Here is an 18,803-nt window from a genome sequence, read left to right as displayed (position 1 = left end):
ACACTCTCTCCCTGCCAGCACTCATACACAGACACACTCCTCCTGCCAGCACTCATACACACACACACTCTCCCTGCCAGCACTCATACACACACACTTCCCCTGCCAGCACTCCTACACAGACACTCCTCCTGCCAGCACTCATACACACTCCCCCTCCCCCTGCCAGCACTCCTACACACACACACTCCCGCTGCCAACACTCATACACACACACACTCCCCTTGCCAGCACTCACACGCACACACTCCCCCTGCCTGCACTCATATACACACACACTCCCCCTGCTAGCACTCATATACACACACATTCCCCCTGCCAGCACTCATATACACACATATTCCCCCTGCTAGCACACACACACACTCCCCCTGCCAGCACTCATACACACACACTCCCCCTGCCAGCATTCATACACACACACACACACACACTCCCCTTGCCATCATTCACACACACACACTCCCCCTGCCAGCACTCATACACACACACACACTCCCCTTGCCAGCACTCACACATACACACACTCCCCCTGCCTGCACTCATATACACACACTCCCCCTGCTAGCACACACACTCCCCCTGCCAGCACTCATACACACACACTCCCCCTGCCAGCACTCATACACGCACACACTCCTCCTGCCAGCACTCACACACACCCCCCCTGCCAGCACTCACATACACACACACACACACACACACACACTCTCTCCCTGCCAGCACTCATACACAGACACACTCCTCCTGCCAGCACTCATACACACACACACTCTCCCTGCCAGCACTCATACACACACACTTCCCCTGCCAGCACTCCTACACAGACACTCCTCCTGCCAGCACTCATACACACTCCCCCTCCCCCTGCCAGCACTCCTACACACACACACTCCCGCTGCCAACACTCATACACACACACACTCCCCTTGCCAGCACTCACACGCACACACTCCCCCTGCCTGCACTCATATACACACACACTCCCCCTGCTAGCACACACACTCCCCCTGCCAGCACTCATACACACACACACTCCCCCTGCCAGCACTCATACACGCACACACTCCTCCTGCCAGCACTCACACACCCCCCCTGCCAGCACTCACACACACACACACTCCTCCTGCCAGCACTCATACACACACACTCTCCCTGCAGCACTCATACACACACACTCCCCCTGCCAGCACTCCTACACACAAACTCCTCCTGCCAGCACTCACACACACTCCCCCTCCCCCTGCCAGCACTCATACACACACACTAACCCTGTTAGCACTCATACATAGTCATTAATACCTGCCAGCACTCATACAAACACACTCCCCCTGCCAGAACACATACACACGTACACACACTAACCCTGTTAGCACTCATACATACAGTCACTAATACCTGCCAGCACTCATACACACACACTCCTCCTGCCAGCACTCATACAAACACACTCCCCCTGCCAGCACACACATACACACACACTCCCCCTGCCTGCACTCATACACACACACTTCCCCTGCCAGCACTCATACACTCACACTCCTCCTGCCAGCACTCATACACACACACTCCCCCTGCCAGCACTCATACACACACACTTCCCCTGCCAGCACTCATACACACACACTCCTCCTGCCAGCACTCATAAACACACACACTCCCCCTGCCAGGACTCACACACACTCCCCCTCCCCCTGCCAGCACTCATACACACACACACTCCCCCTGCCAGCACTCACACACACTCCCCCTCCCAATGTCAGCACTCGTACACATACACTAACCCTGTTAGCACTCATACATACAGTCACTAATACCTGCCAGCACTCATACACCCACACTCCCCTGCCAGCACTCATACACACACACACACTACCCCTGTTAGCACTCATACAGTCACTAACCCTGCCAGCACGCATACACACACACTCCCCTGCCAGCACGCATACACACACTCCCCCTGTCAGCACTCACACACACTCCACCTGCCAGCACCCATACACACACACTCCCCCTGCCAGCACTCACACACACTCCACCTGCCAGCACCCATACACACACACACTCCACCTGCCAGCACTCATACACACACTCCCCCTGCCAGCACCCATACACACACACACTCCCCCTGCCTGCACTCATACACACACACACACTCCCCCTGCCAGCACTCATACACACACACTCCCCCTGCCAGCACTCACACACACACACTCCTCCAGCCAGCACTCATACACACACACTCCTCCTGCCAGAACTCATACACACACACTCCCCCTGCCAGCACTCATACACACACTCCCCCTGCCAGCACTCATACACACACTCCTCCTGCCAGCACTCACACACACTCCCCCTGCCAGCACTCACACACACACTCCCTCTGCCAGCACTCACACTCCACCTGCCAGCACTCATACACACACACACTCCCCCTGCCAGCACTCACACACACTCCACCTGCCAGCACTCATACACACACACTCCCCCTGCCAGCACTCACACACACACACTCCACCTGCCAGCACTCATACACACACTCCCCCTGCCAGCACCCATACACACACACACTCCACCTGCCAGCACTCACACACACTCCACCTGCCAGCACTCATACACACACACTCCCCCTGCCAGCAATCACACACACACACTCCACCTGCCAGCACTCATACACACTCCCCCTGCCAGCACCCATACACACATACACTCCCCCTGCCAGCACTCACACACTCCACCTGCCAGCACGTATACACATACACTCCCCCTGCCAGCACTCACTCCACCTGCCAGCACCCATACACACACACTCCCCCTGCCAGCACTCACACACACTCCACCTGCCAGCACGCATACACACACACTCCACCTGCCAGCACTCACACACACTCCACCTGCCAGCAGCCATACACACACTCTCCCTGCCAGCACCCATACACACACACACACTCCACCTGCCAGCACCCATACACACACACACACACACTCCACCTGCCAGCACTCATACACACACACACTCCTCCTGCCAGGACTCATACACACACACACTCCTCCTGCCAGCACTCATACACACACACTAACTCCATTAGTACTCACACGCACTAACCCTGTTAGCACTCGTACATACAGTCACTAACCTGTCAGCACTCATACACACACTCCCCCTGCCAGCACTCATACACACACACTCCCCCTGCCAGCACTCATACACACACACTCCCCCTGCCAGCACTCATACACACACTCCCCCTGCCAGCACTCATACACACACACTCCACCTGCCAGCACTCATACACACACTCCCCCTGCCAGCACTCATATACACACACTCCCCTGCCAGCACTCATGCACACACACTCCCCCTGCCAGCACTCATATACACACACTCCCCTGCCAGCACTCATGCACACACACTCCCCCTGCCAGTACTCATACACACAGTCACTAACATATCAGCCACTCATACATACACACAGAAACACTAACCATGTTAGCACTCATACACACACACACTAACCCTGTTAGCACTCATACACACACACACTGTCACTAACCTGTCAACACTCATACACACACTGTCACTAACCTGTCAACACTCATACACACACACACACTGTCACTAACCTGTCAACACTCATACACACACACACACACACACACACACACTCACCCACCCATTAAATCTTTCCCAACAAAAAGGCATAACACACACCTTACCTGGCTCCATCCGGCTGTAGGAGCAGTTCCTCGTGTTGCTTAGGGGGCGGAGCTTCCTATGTGAGTGACAGGCTGGCTGCAACGGGGGGAAGGAGGGGAATGCAGGGAGAGAAATGGCTGCCACCACTGCTGCTGAGAGGGAGCTGACTCTACCGCACTGACAGGTGAGATTACAGTGCCAGGGGCGATCCAGAGGCTTGCGGGGACTGAAAGAGGCATCCCTTTCTTTTCTTTTTGGTGGATTCAGCGGTGCCCTCTAGTGGCCGGCACCCTTAGGCAGCTGCCTAATGGTAGTGCCGGCCCTGGTTGTAAATACCAGATGGCCAAGATGGCACTTGCGAGGGGAGCAGTTCAAGAAGGGCACACCCTGACTCAGACATCCACAACTTTAATGTCCTGGGGGGCCTGTGGCCACCTGACACTTGTGAGGGCTTTGTGCATATCACCCCAGCCTTGTCTTTTGCTTCAAACTCCTGGTTCCATCATGGAGCCTCCATTATGTTGTGTCCCAGAAGTGCAACACACTTGATGATGCAGCTTAGTAGAAGCACAGCCCCTGCCAGTTCCCTCCCTTACTATGCATACTGTTACATTGCTCCACCTCCTTCTCTCACATACTATAGATGCACAACGCTCTTCAGACTGAAGAATGCTAGTGTGACTTGTATAACACATTATGCCATACACAGTAATGCTCTGTATAACACATTATGCCACACGCAGTAATGGCCTTTGTAACACATTATGCCACACGCAGTAATGCCCTGTATAACACATTATGCCACATGTAGTAATGCCCTTTATAAACACATTATGCCACACGCAGTAATGCCCTGTATAGCACATTATGCCACACGCAGTAATGCCCTGTATAGCACATTATGCCACACACAGTAATGACCTTTATAACACATTATGCCACACGCAGTAATGCCCTGTATAACACATTATGCCACATGCAATAATGCCCTGTATAACACATTATGCCACATGCAGTAATGGCTTTTATAACACATTATGCCACATGCAGTAATGCCCTGTATAGCACATTATGCCACATGCAGTAATTCCCTTTATAATACAGTATCCCCAATTCAAATTACGCCACACATTAGTCCCTTATTCATATTATGACACACAGTGGTGCCCCTTTTACACAATGCCCAAATTAGTGCCCCTTATACACAAGGTCCACAGTACTGAGTAGTAGTGCCCCTAATACAATGCCCATAGTAGTAGTGCCCCCTATAGTAGTGCCCACATTAGTAGTGCCCCAGTAATAATGCCCCCTATAGTAGCGCCCACAGTAGGAATGCCCCCTATAGTAGTGCCCAAAGTTGGAATGCCCCCATTAGTGCCCCCTTTAGTAGTGCCCCAGTAGGAATGCCCCCTTATAGACATGTCCCCAGTAGTAATGCCCCCTTATAGACATGTCCCCAGTAGTAATGCCCCCTTAGACATGCCCCCAGTAGAAATGCCCCCTTATAGACATGCCCCCAGTAGTAATGCCCCCCTATAGACATGCCCCCAGTAGTAATGCCCCTTATAGACATGCCCCCAGTAGTAATGCCCCTTATAGACATGCCCCCAGTAGTAATTCCCCTTATAGACATGCCCCCGTAGTAATGCCCCTTATAGACATGCTCCCAGTAGTAATGTTCCCCTATAGACATGTCCCCAGTAGTAATGCCCCTTATAGACATGCCCCCAGTAGTAGTGCCCCCTTATAGACATGCCCCCAGTAGTAATGCCCCCTTATAGACATGCCCATAGTAGTAATGCCCCCATGCCTCCCTTCTGAAAAATAAAAAATACAAACACAATACTTACCTTAGGCCCCGCTCCTGCGTCCGTTGCCGTCCGGTCTGTACGGGAGCCACAGCTCTGGAGTGAGCTTCGGCTGCCTTTGCAGGGAGGGAGCCGGGTACCTTCTGGGGACTCAGTGGCGCCCTCTAGGGGCCGGCGCCCCAGGCGACTGCCCTGTTAGCCCACCCCTAGAATTGCCACTGTGTGAATGTGCAGAACGGGTCTGCGAGCCCGCACCTAAACTGGTAGTAGACTGTCAGTGATTGACAGTCTGCTGCCGTTTGGGGTCAGGGAGGGGGCGGCGATGGCCTCCGTTCCCGAAATGGAGTTCATAGCCACCGTTGGGGGGGAGGGAAGAGGCCAGGATCTCTGTCGACTGACAGAGATTTCATGGCATCTTACTTTAATCTGCGGCGGCCGGATGTGTGACCCCCATGGGTCACGCAGCCGGCTGATGGTCCGCACAGTATCTGATGCTGTGTTGGACAACGCAGCTCGAATAAGTAATGCAGCAGGAGGCATGATGCCTCCTGCTGCATTTCCCTAATTGCAAGGATCGCAATTGCAAAGCTGCCTGCGTGCATACATCATATATCTATAGCCTGCGTGCATACATCATATATCTATAGCCTGCGTGCAGCTTTGCAATTGCGGTCCTTGGTGATACATGCCCTGAATTTTTAGTACTCATCTTTTATTTTAATAAGTGTTTGTATATGTTATAATGGTGGTGGCACAATGTATTTCTTTTTGACTTGTAATGTTGAACATCTGGCACCCAAATAGAAAGAATTGCCTATCTCCGATTTCAAGTGTGTATTCTCCATGTTCATATCTAAGCCTAAACTGCTCTCTAGAAATGTACATTTTTGAAAGGTAATCTGATTACTTTTTAAATAATTTGTAACTTTTCTCTCTTAATAGGCCAGTATTTGTATTAAGGTAAAATGAAACACACAAACTAATTTTTTTCTGTTAATCTATGCCTTTTTTAAATAAAATTTTATTATAACAGTAAAAACATTTTTTATAGGAACTTCCCCACAATGTATGAATGCATATGTTTAATGAATCACATCTCAACCAGATGTTTTCTAAAGAGACCCTTTATTCAAACCAATTAAAATACATTTTAAAATATCCCACTCATGATCCACTAATGATTAAAAATGCAGAGGAATAAAAGTGTCATTTGAAAATAAAACATGTAGAGGAATTAGATTTTAGTACATGTCTGCATTCATTTTGTACACATTCATCAGTAGAGGGCTTGCACTGTGTGTAAGTAGCGCAATTTTCAGCATAACCTAAGACTTGGAAACTAACAGAGACACAGATTTGTTCATGTGATATTACCTGTGTAGACTTTTATAATAAAACAGCGACCCACGCCGGCTTCGCACAGGTGCAATTTTGAATTTATGGCTTTTTTCTGTTTAATGGTTACAGACCACTTTTCAGTTTACACTTTCACTAAAACACACAGTAAGCCACTCACACCAGCTGTACTACTGCACACAGCAAGCCTCAAATTTATACTTGTGCTTATAGTAAATATAATGATCCACCCAAGATCTATTCCCCCTCACAATGGACCTGTACTTACAAAACGTCCCCCTAATGCTCCCATTATAGTCCTCCACTGGGTATATTCACCAAGTTTGAGAGGTTACTTTAAAACAACACAACTAACAAGAGATTGAATATATTCTAATAGAAAATTAGAAAGAGTTCTACGTAAAGATTATCATAATTTGTTTATTTTACTGCAATGTACACAGTTCATTTATTATGCAAGCAAGTATACAAATTAGCAAGACAGACATGTCTTTTATGTTAGCAGCTATGCAATAATGTGTAAAGCTGAGGTCACACACACTGTTTTTGTTGCCCACTTTGACAGATATAGACCAACACAAACAGTGATCAACTGTACTTATAGAGTAAGAATTTGTAGGCCAATAAATACGACAATATACTAATTAGGCAATCAATCAAAGTTACAATCATACAAAAACATAATCATTCATCTCATAACCATTCAATATGAAGTGTATGTATTCAATATGGAGTATTGAACATTATTCTAATTAATTACATTATACTAATTAGGCTCTTATTTGATTCAGTTTATGGACGGAGTACTAAACAGCTGGCTGTGTCTAATTTGGTCACCTTCATTTGTGGTCAGTTTATTTTCTCAAATTATAATAGTCTTAAAGGATTTTTTCATTTTATTTTACAAGCCAAGATAAGAATTTCCAAATCAAATTTATAACTACCTTGTTATTCAGTGAAATGTTTCCAACATAATAAAAATTACGTATATAAGAACAAGAATATACACTTTAAAATATTGTCTTTTAACGTGTATATTTATATATTGCTATAAAGTATAACCCTCCCTACCAATTTTGTGGTTAAGCCAGGGGTTCCCAAACTCCGCCATTACAGTCCAGTATTTAAGGATATCCAAGCTTCAGTTCAGATAGTTAACTCAAATTGACTGAGGTACTAATTAAGTCACCTGTGCTTAAGCATGGAAATCCTTAACACATGGACTGTAATGGTGGAGTTTGTGGCCTCTGGTTTAAGCAGATAATTTTTTGTTTATAAGGAAATAAATAAGAGTACTGTACAAACTGTAAAAAGTAGGTCCAAGTAACCCTGTTTGCCTAGATCAGCCTCTCTCAAATCTAGTCTGCACGGATCCCAATATCAGTATCACCTAGGTGAAGCACGAGTGCATTTATAACACATTTTAAAAAGATCTACAGGTGATTTTATTTACTTTGTGATTCTCAAGGAGATTTTGAAAGCATGCACTGTTATAGTTTCCCGTTCACTACATTTAAGAAGCACTGGTCTAGCCCATGCCAAGTGGCTTCCAAGTTGTTTGAACTGCTCTTGAAAAATTAATCTGCGAAAAGTTTTATGTATGAGCTTTAAAATGCACATGGCTGAAACAGCACAACGCCAATTCAAAGTATTACCACATTTGTGACTACTCCATTTATTATTGTTTTTTTATACAATACTGCAAAGTTTAGACTAATTTATGTCCTAAATTATTCATGAGCCTTAGGGGGCATTTTGACTTTCTTTAATACAGGTGTCATTTGTGTGTGTTTGAACATTTGGTTACATTAGTGACAGTGTACCATGACACGTGGTTTCTGCAGTAATGCAACTGGAAAGTGCATGCATGTACAGGAGGCCTATCTGCAGGGAGACTAGCTCCTGTAAAATAGGGTACATTACGTAAACCTGCCCAGTCCACACCATTATCTCATTTGAAAAAATCTCATACTGTAAAATAAGATCTTATTTTTTGCATATTGGTGCAAAAGTGGGTATAATGCATACTCAACAAGCAATGTCCCCTATCTCACCCAACTACTCACATCAGATGAAGAAAGCAACTTATCCACGCAGTTACCGGTGTAAACAGGTGTGTATTTGCTTGAAAAGGAACATGACTTGAGAAAATAGCATTACTTCTAAATGAGACTTACTAGCACACATTATTTGTAGAAATGTATAATACATATTAAAATACATAGGAATTATTTTGCTTGCACAGATAATAATTGAATTACTATAAAAATCCCTGAATCTTCAGATCATTGGTACATGATATCTTTATTCTTTGGTACAATAAGTGAAATTGTCCCATCCAGGGGTAATAAAAAGAGATGATTATCAAATGGAGGAAACAGCTAAATTCATGGTGACAAATTATGGATGGAAAAGAACAGAAAGAAGTTTGCTGGTGTAATTGTATTGTATTACAAAGTTCTAAACGATTTAGCAGAGGACGGAAGAGACATTAATGAAACTAAGGGAACATATTACCAAAGCTTGTATGGGAATGTAATTGGCCCATAAGGAGGCAGTAGCACCATCACATTCAATAAAAGATGAGTCTGTTGCAGGCAGTACCTAAACTAGCATTACGTTTCAATCCAGCATAAGGTTATGGGAGATGAATCTGTTTCTCTGACGCTTAGAACCACTTCAAAGAACATGCACAGAGGGCTAACATTTTTACCATGCCATTGCTAGTAAAGGAAGGTTATATGCTGCATGCTCCCAGCCTGTGTAAGTATCTTCTGATCATTCCTGTAGCTAAGAACCATAGCTGATATTTTTACATATATTTAAGCTATTTACTTGTGCTACGTGTTACGCATTTGAATCTGAATAAGTACAATGTTCAAGAGATTTGGCCATGGACATCTACTAATGTGTTGAATGGTGACTGGCCCGTACGACACATTCATACTTATGATCAGGCGACAAATTCAATCAACCACCATCACATTTACTTTTAAGGTGATGTGTCATGTATCTTTTAGACACAGTAGTACTTTATTACAGAACTGAACTTGCTCAAATTCTTGGAGTTCATACATTTGGTGAGAATGTTACGTTAAATCTTGAGGTAACCAAAGGCTATCCACATCCATAGTAGCCTCATATTACAGTGATTGGCACTAGAATAAGACAAAATTGATCCCTTATTCATTTCAATTATCAAACTTCCGAATATGTACAATATGTCTGCCTGCATTACAGTGAGGTCAGTCTGGGTTTCTTGGCAATGACAGAAGTGCATGAAACACGTTTATTTATAAAGTGCCTAGCCAGTTCTTGAACAGCTCATATTCTACAGATGTATCAGAGCTCAGTGGTTATGACAGGAGTGACCCCATGGATAAGCAGTGTCGGTCCCAAATTTCTGCTTATTTTCTCTACTTGGTGAAGAAACCTGTTGTAGACAGCTGTGTCTGCAGGTGGACAAGGGAGATACAAGAACCTGACAGCTGGAGGAGACATAGGATTCTGACCCAGGATCATCTGATTGACAGCTTCCAAATAATCATTTGATATCCGGATGGAGTTGTTTGGGAAATTCAAGTAGGCTTCTTCTTCAGTACTCGAATTACCTTCCAACTGTTTATGCCAATGAAGAGCAACTACAGAGTCCCATTCAATAGTCTGGATGGAAGCCTTGATGCGGAGGTCTTTTAGTAACTGTTTTAGTTTTACCTCTTGGCCACACAAGCCACTGTCCCTCTCTATGCAAAGAAACAGACGCAACTTAGCTTTTTTCCAAGACCTGACCATGTTCAACACACATGCCATTTGAAGAAGAAATAAACTACAAGTGTTCACGTAAGTAGCGCTATCTGGTCGCAGAAGATTTAATGGCCAGACATCGATATAAGTCTCTTTACCACGCAAGGTACAGACACGACTTCTGTCAAACTCTGAGAAGTACCTTGCTAGCACCACATTTTTGGACATCTTAATAGAATCTGATATGATGGCAACATATTCCCAAGGAGTGAAGTTCTGAGCAGATGGTCTTCTGCCTGCTGAGCTATGTGCAATTTGAGCACTCCTATTTTGGTCTGATTCAAACTCATTCTTTATTAAATCATCTGGTAAGGACCGGGTATAGAACCCCAGGATAACAGTATTGGGCCTCATTCCACCTGCAAAACACAATAATACAACATAACAATGCTAGGTTATTGAAAGCAGCAGATTTGGCATAACCTTTTTTTACAGGTATGTTAGCTGGCATGTTAGCTGCAATATGTTATACATTCTGAAAAAGACTGTCTGTTATAAATAACCACACAGGCAATTGTTAATGTCAAATGGATGACTAAATCTACTTTCCTTTATTATGGCATGGCAGCCATTAGGCAGTTTGCAGTTGAATACAATAATTTTTTGGTTGGGGAATCTTATTAAAAAGTGGAAGAAAACTCTAAGGGCTCAATTTAATAACAATCCTACTTGCCAGCTTCGTATTACATTTTGGATCTCTTTTTATCATCACTTACCTGCCCGGCAAAATGGTCCCACGGTGTCCTCCTCCTGAGTTGCTGGCAGCCTAATGACCAATATGCCTGAGCGATGGTTGTCTGCACATTCACACAGTATGGTAACCCAGTGGGAAAAGGCTTTTGCTGGGTCTGGGCACCATACTCCTAACCCCATTTATAGATGGCAAAAGAAGTACAGTCACAAACATCAGTAAGCTAAGCTTGTTCTTAAATGGATCCCTGAGCCTCATAACAACATTTATCATTATGAGACCAGGAAACTGAACAGCAATGGGACATACCTGAACAATGAGGCTATGCCATATTGTATGGGTGTTAAGGCGTGGTAACCGGCATTCTCTGACTAAAGTGCCGGGCGCGTGGCTGTTAGCGCTGTGCTGAGCTGGCAAGCAGCTGTGTGCCCAGCACTGTTGTCGGATTTCTCCTCGAATCCCCAGGGGGGTGCGAGAAGAAATCCTTTAGGTGCCCAAACAGCGCGGTGTATTGAATAGCTGCGGGAGCTCACTCCCTCGGCTATTCATCATCGCACTGAATTGAATTCAGCCCAATGATAGCTATCATTTATAACATAGGACTATTAATACAAGAGGTATACTATCTTTGAGACTTTATACTTCTGCCTTTTAAAAAAATAAATAAATACAAGAAAGACTTTCATGTCTACTTGCTTTATACTCAATTGTCTACAAGAAGACCTTTGAAGGAGTATGCATATTTCACAAACAATTCTTTAAAGCAGTGATTTTTACCTAATCCAGAGATAAAGAGTAACTGTTGGGCACCGTATCTCACAGACTCAGACAATGTTAAGTTGACAAAGGCCTTGATGTTGAGCTCATCAACTAGCTGAAGCCAGGAGTCCGTCTGTGTTTGCAGAGGGTCAGACGGCAGCACATCTGCAACGAAAGGAAGTCCCATTAATATACTGAGTGCTGCTATGTCTCCATTGCCAGAGAAGGAAATCATTTCAGTGGAGTGAGCCAAGTGTATCAATTGAGTTTAGAAGATGTAAATGTGAGAAAAATTATTTCTACTAGACACAACCATAGATGTAAAAATAATGAAACAAGATTAAGTAAGCACCTTTCGGTATTGTACATGTGCAACTGTCCACACATGATGCACATCGGATTGCCCATTTGGCTGTTTTAAACTAAACTGGCTGCAGCTCTGCAACTCTCTGCATGCGTGGGTCTAAGATGTCTGGTGGTGCATGTGACTGGATGATAACCCTAATCTAGCAGTGTGTAGTGTGTTATTGGTAAAACATACAAATTAGGGTCTGGAAAGTGCCTAACAGCCGGAACTGTCAAGTTCGGCCGTACTCGTGACAAAATTCCAACCATCTTTGCTTGGGTGATAAGAACAGTTCTATTGTATAAAAACTTTCTATTCCTACAAATCGGAATATGTCCAAATGCATTAGGCCAGTGGACCCAAACAAACATTATACAAAATTATAGATTATCATTGGTTGAAACTGGGACAGTCTTGGAACATGTAATCTTTTTTCTTTCGGCAATTTAGTAATTACATGCATTCTCTGCGTATATTAGCTAACATTTCTTCTTTTATATTAGTAAAAATGGGGGTACACTGAAAACTTGTTTAGTATTTTATTATGTTAAATACAAACATGGCACTTTCTACTGTAGACAGATATGAAAAGTCCCTACTTATTTTCAAATGTATTTATTAGAGAGTGTAGAGCAAACATACAGATGTGTCCACATTCACCTATAATCAAATCGCGACATATAGCCCAATTTGGCACACCATGGACTTTGCAACTTAGCCGTGCCATGCAACTTTTTTCAAATGTTTGTGCTTAATGAGTTACTTTATACCAATTCCTTTTAGGCAAAAAATAACAATCCTAAGAAAATTAAGACGCAAAGTTCCTTAGAATGTAATCTGGTTAAAAAAGCAAAAGAGGTCCTACGCATCGTTATACTTAATCTGCTACTTTATAACAATCCCTGTCTCTCTCTCTGTCTCTCTCTATATATACAGTATGTTGGGGAAAAAGGGAGGAAGAGGAGCGCCTACTAGTGTTATACTAGTTTAAGATAGAGAAGTCCATGATGCTTTGATGTACGGAACACCATCTGTAAGCACATTTCAAGAACATTTCCACAATGAGAAACTTGTTCAGTGTTCTTCTGTTGGTGTCTGACCATTATGTGGTAGATAATTTTACATTTACTGTATTTCTAGTTTCCACTGCAAGGTGATTCTGTGGTTCCCACCATTGACTTCAATGGTGGGAGCCGTTCATTGGCTGAGAGAGGCGGGGACTGACCTCTCTCAGCCAATGAACGCTCAGACACGTTCCTACAAAGGGAAAAGCCACGCCTGAGCTCTTCATTCGGGAGGTAACAACCATCGTGGTTGCTACCTGTTGCGTGGTTCGGGTTTTATCGTTTTTTTAGTTTACAAAGACCTAGGATGCCTACAGGGAGAAGTGGACCAGTCCAGGTAATGTAGGTGAGTAGTTGTGAGTGCGTATGTATATTAAAACTATACTGTCACGGTGTGTGTGTGTGTATTGTGCTTATTTGAACATTTCTTTACAGGTGAACTACAGGTATCAGCGGGCCCTTAATGCTCCACATGCTGTTACTTGTGGTTCTCAAAGTACCAGCATGTGGGGGAGGCTTGCTGGGACCTGCAGTTCTACTCGTAAAGACAATGTTTACACTTATCTGTTTTTACACTACACTTACACTATCAACCCGCCACCCACGGCTGGCGGGGATAGTCCCCGGGCTGGGTGGTCCCCAACTCCCCAGGGATCCCCGGCCAGGGCTGACTAGCAGTCAGGGGTAATGTTTCGGCTGGGGAACCCGGTGATAGGGTTTCCCTAGCTGTGACATTACCCCCCCGGTAGAAAGGGTCCGCTGCTGGTAGTTGAAGTTACAGTGGAATCCTACGCATTTTTTCCCCTGTAATTCCAGAACCAGGACCAGATCTGAACCTGGTGTTGGTTGTTTTAAGTACAGGGATACCCAATGCAATTTTTTCCCTGTACTTACACAACCAGGACTGGCAATGAAAAGTCAGGGCTGGTTGTGTATTTAGGGGGGACCCCACATCATTTTTTAAATAAAATGAACACTTGCATCTCACTGTTTAATGCATGTATCTGTGTCAAAACAAACTGCTCATGCTAAAAATGAAAGCATGAAGCAGTTCTATTCATTTGGGGATTTGAAGTCTGCTTTGAAGTGAGATTTGCTGTTCGATTTGTACGTGCAAAATCAAACATCAAATCACTGTTCAAAGTCCAAATCGAACCAAATTGAATTCATTTTAGAAAAGGCTTCTAAAATCGAATATTAGTAAATGTGGGATTTGAAGAGGGATTTGTACATTTGATTTGATTCGATTTGAGGCGAGCTAAATCGAACATCAGATCGAAAGTAAAAACGAACTTTGATAAATATACCCCTTAGAGTTAGTAGAAAGTACGGAAAGAAGTATGTTTAGTCATGTTCTAGTGGATGATGAATTTTTCATATATCAAGAAGCACATATTTAAGCAAACAGCAATTGGGGTAACTAATGACTGGATGAAATAGGTGAACTCACCTCTGTTCAGGTATGGATTACGTATCATAGGAAAACCTGCTAATGTGTTGAGTATTTTTTTCTGGTTCGGTATGATTTGTTGACAATCACAATGTCGACACCCAATATTTAGACACCATAATGTAGACACATACATTATGGTGACAGACAAAATGTTGAGAATGTTGGCAACCACAATGTTGACTTGCAACATGTCGATACAAACAAAATGCCTACATGTTCAAAAACAGCCACGATGTCAACTGGTACATAATGTTAACACCCAATTTTAAACCTAACCCTAAGACAAACCCCAACATTTCTATTGTTGACATTTTAACTATGTAAATATTTCATATGCCGAAGTTAGGCTTAAACAGTGGTTCCCAAACTGGATGCCACTTGCAGGGTTGGTGGTCCAGTACTAAATCTAATTATTTATGATCCATGTGACCATAAAACCGGTGGTGGTGGCTGCCAATCATAACATATGTGGACAAACAGAAGCGCAACCCTGACCACCACCAAATAACTGAACCTACAGCTAACAGGAACACATTTTACTTAATTTAATAATTTTTGCTGAATTTCTAAATAAGAAACTTTCGGTCTAGTGGTGCCCTCAAAAAAAAAAAATGCTGCTACTCTAGGGCACTGTGATTCAAGAAAGTTTGGGAAGATGTCCCTGTGTGTAATAGTATGCATCATTGGCCAAAAATATCTTCGGAAATAATATGTTAGAGAATGTTGGTGAGCTCCTTCCACTGCTACTATTCTGGCATTTTACTTTAGGAAGAAATGACCATTTGTAGGGTGAGAAGTCTTCTGCACTGATAGTTTTGTGTTAGTATCATGTGTTCTCTATAGGTATGCCTGCTGTAAAGAAATTACTGTAATGACAGAATAGTATATATTACCAACATAAAGGAGAAACATGGGAGAGGAAGGAGTGCTTGGCATTAAAAATATATCTAAATATAAATCTTATTTAAATAAATATAAATGTACCATAAAGGCCAGATCACATCACACATCACCTGATCGAGAATATATACAGTCAGATTTGGGAAAGGTTGGTTTCCTAGTATGAAGCAATGCTTCGGTATTTAGAAAGGACACACAGTGCATATACTGTATATGGAACCTGGTCAGAGAATTAGAACCATAGCATTAGCATCTACAACACTGTACAGAAGCCCCTTCAGCTGTGGATATCAGTCGGTCATACCAAGGACACATGATGTACCTGCCACTTCAGTGAGCATTTTAGTCCCTCCACTCATTTATAGAGAGCACAGTATTACTGGAACAATCTGTGTCCCTGTTATGCTACCTGTTCATTAAGTGGGCTCTTGGGAATATTCTGTTAAATAGTTGTTGTAATTTGCTCCTTAAAGTGCCAACTCTGCCTAATGACAAGGTGAGTGTGATTGCAAAATGAAAAGCACTTTATGACATACAAATCTACCCTTTTAATGTTCTCTTTGAATTATACTGCTTATTAACCTTATAATGTTGCCATGGCAACTTGAGAAATCTGAAATCTCTTTTTTCCTGTCAGAATAAAAATGACTGTCCAACTTAAATACTCCCATATGGTAAATACAACATGTCTACAGTCTACATTTATTCTATTTTTTTTGCATTCAAAGTTTTTATTTAAATCAACAAAAGAGAAGAAACACATCCACAGTATTCCACAATATTCAATTATTATACAACATAAAATAAATCACAAATAATATAAGACAAGTCAAAAATATACAACAAAGCCTGGAACAGAACATAGGGTATAAAGGGAAAGGAGGGGGGGAGGAATGAGAAGGGAACCACCCGAGATAATATCCTAAAAAGTAATTAAAATATCAACTGAGTCAACAAGTTCCACTGATATGGCCTGAATAGGAGGGAGAATCTTTAAACAGAAACCATGGTCCCCATTTGTCACTGAACTTTCTATATCTAGTAGCAGCAGACATCATAAGATCATCCATAGACATATAGAAATCCAATCTGGAGAACCACTCAGCTATAGTTGGGGGGTTCGGTGATCTCCAGTGGACTGGGATTACAGCCTTGGCAGCACTGTTGAGGTGTTTCATAATCATTTTTTTTATATAAATACACAGGTCCCTCTATCTTATTGAGGAGCCAGAAATCAGGTTCTGATCTAACGTCCTGGCCTACAATCTCTAAAGAGATCACTGAGTTCCAGACGGGGCCTAAAGAAGCACATTCCCACCATATATGGAGAGGGGAACCAATAGCTGAGGCACATCTCCAACATGTAGCGGAAACACCAGGGTACATTTTAGCAAGGACTGAGGGGCATCTGTACCAGCGGGCCAAAACTTTGAACTGAGTCTCCACTACTGAATAGCTAACCAAACAGGACATAGTGGTCTGAAAAATCTTATCCCAATCTTTAGGGACTAATTGTATACCCAGATCCCTTTCCCAGTCAGCTATGAAGCGTGGCAATGTGGAAAAGGTGTCTTCAAAGAGTAATTTATATCCATTAGAGAGAAAATGTTGGGGACGGGACTGGGACTGACACATCGATTCAAAAGAAGTCAAAAGTCTACGAGCAGCCTCTCGGATCGATTGACTAGACAGAAAATGTTGGATAGGGAGATATCTCCCAATCTCGTAGGCCGGTAGATCCCAAGTCTCCTGAACTTGGTTAAAAGAAAGCACCCCAGATGAGGACACCAGTTGACCGACACGTGTCACCCCAACCTGTATCCAATGTCGATATGTGGAGAAAATCACCCCTGTGGGAAGTTCTGGATTATGAAAAAGTGGGGTCATAGGAGAGATTGTAGAGGAAACACATGGTCTTTTCCTTAATGATTTCCAAAGTGTAAGAGTCGGGCCTACAGTGGGGTGGGTAATAGAGGGAAGGGCCTGTAACCACGCTGTCAATCCAAGGCATGCTGGGAGACCGTGGCTCTCAAGCCTCACCCACTGTCTGTCAGAATCTGGTCGGTCCATTTGAGGACTCTACTGAGGGCCACCGCTTCATAGTAAGTAAAGAAATGGGGCAACTAAAACTCCCCCAAGTGTCTACGTCTGAAGAGAACGAAATGTCTAAAGTGAGGCCGTCTTCCCCCCCACACAAAGTTAAGAAACCAGCTCTTAGGGACGTAAATCGGGAGGGTCTGGAGCAGATAAATTATTCTAGGAAGCACAGTATATTCATTTTGATTATATCCGCCCTACCCAACCACGAGAATGTACCCCGACGCCAGTCCCGAAGTTCACTTCTGATCTTTGTCAAAAGGGTTAAACAATTATCTGAATACAACCTGGATAAGTCACGGTTCAACCAAATTCCCAAGTATTTAAGCTTTGAGAGATGCCAGGAGAAGGGGAAAGAGGCCTGTAAACCTTCCACCACTGTGGGGGGGGGGAGTGAAAGGTTAACTGCTATAGATTTAGAGTAGTTTATTTTGAAATTAGAGAGAGCACCAAAGTCCCGGAACTCAGAAACTAAGTTAGATACAGACATAGTGGGGTTGGTAAGGACGGCCAGAAGGTCGTCGGCAAACAAGGCCAGCTTACATTCACGGCCATCTACAAACAACCCAGATATGTCAGGGTTTAATCTGATAACCCTAGCCAACGCCTCCATACACAAAACAAAAATAATGGGGGATAAGGGGCATCCCTGTCTAGTGCCATTAAAATCCGCACTGGGTCAAAAAGGGCGCCATTTATCTTAATACGTGCTGTAGGTGTGGAATAAAAAGCCAGGATCCTATGCAAGGAGGCAGGACCCAACCCCATGTGTGCAATAAACCCCTCATGAAATGCCAATGTATTCTGTCGAAGGCTTTCTCTGCATCA

The 18,803-nt window shown here is 43.8% G+C and overlaps 1 protein-coding gene across 1 annotated transcript in view; it reads right to left on the bottom strand.

The window, feature by feature from the left end:
• Positions 1-6,517: 6,517 nt before the first annotated feature.
• Positions 6,518-18,803, bottom strand: part of LOC148542678 (solute carrier family 12 member 9-like) — a 302,682-nt gene continuing 290,396 nt past the window's right edge. The window contains exons 12-13 of the mRNA XM_088467466.1: positions 12,134-12,280; positions 6,518-11,024 (exon numbers count right to left, since the gene is read on the bottom strand). Of these exons, the coding sequence (XP_088323592.1) occupies positions 10,204-11,024; positions 12,134-12,280 (968 nt within the window). The 3' untranslated portion in view covers positions 6,518-10,203. The remainder of the gene's footprint in view (positions 11,025-12,133; positions 12,281-18,803) is intronic.

The sequence above is a fragment of the Taudactylus pleione genome, unplaced genomic scaffold (assembly GCF_031769625.1).
Source record: "Taudactylus pleione unplaced genomic scaffold, aTauple2 ptg000010l, whole genome shotgun sequence".
In the NCBI taxonomy this organism is placed as follows: Eukaryota; Metazoa; Chordata; class Amphibia; order Anura; family Myobatrachidae; genus Taudactylus; species Taudactylus pleione.
The sequence above is the reverse complement of the archived record's forward strand: the minus strand, read 5'-3'. Positions and strand labels throughout refer to the sequence as shown.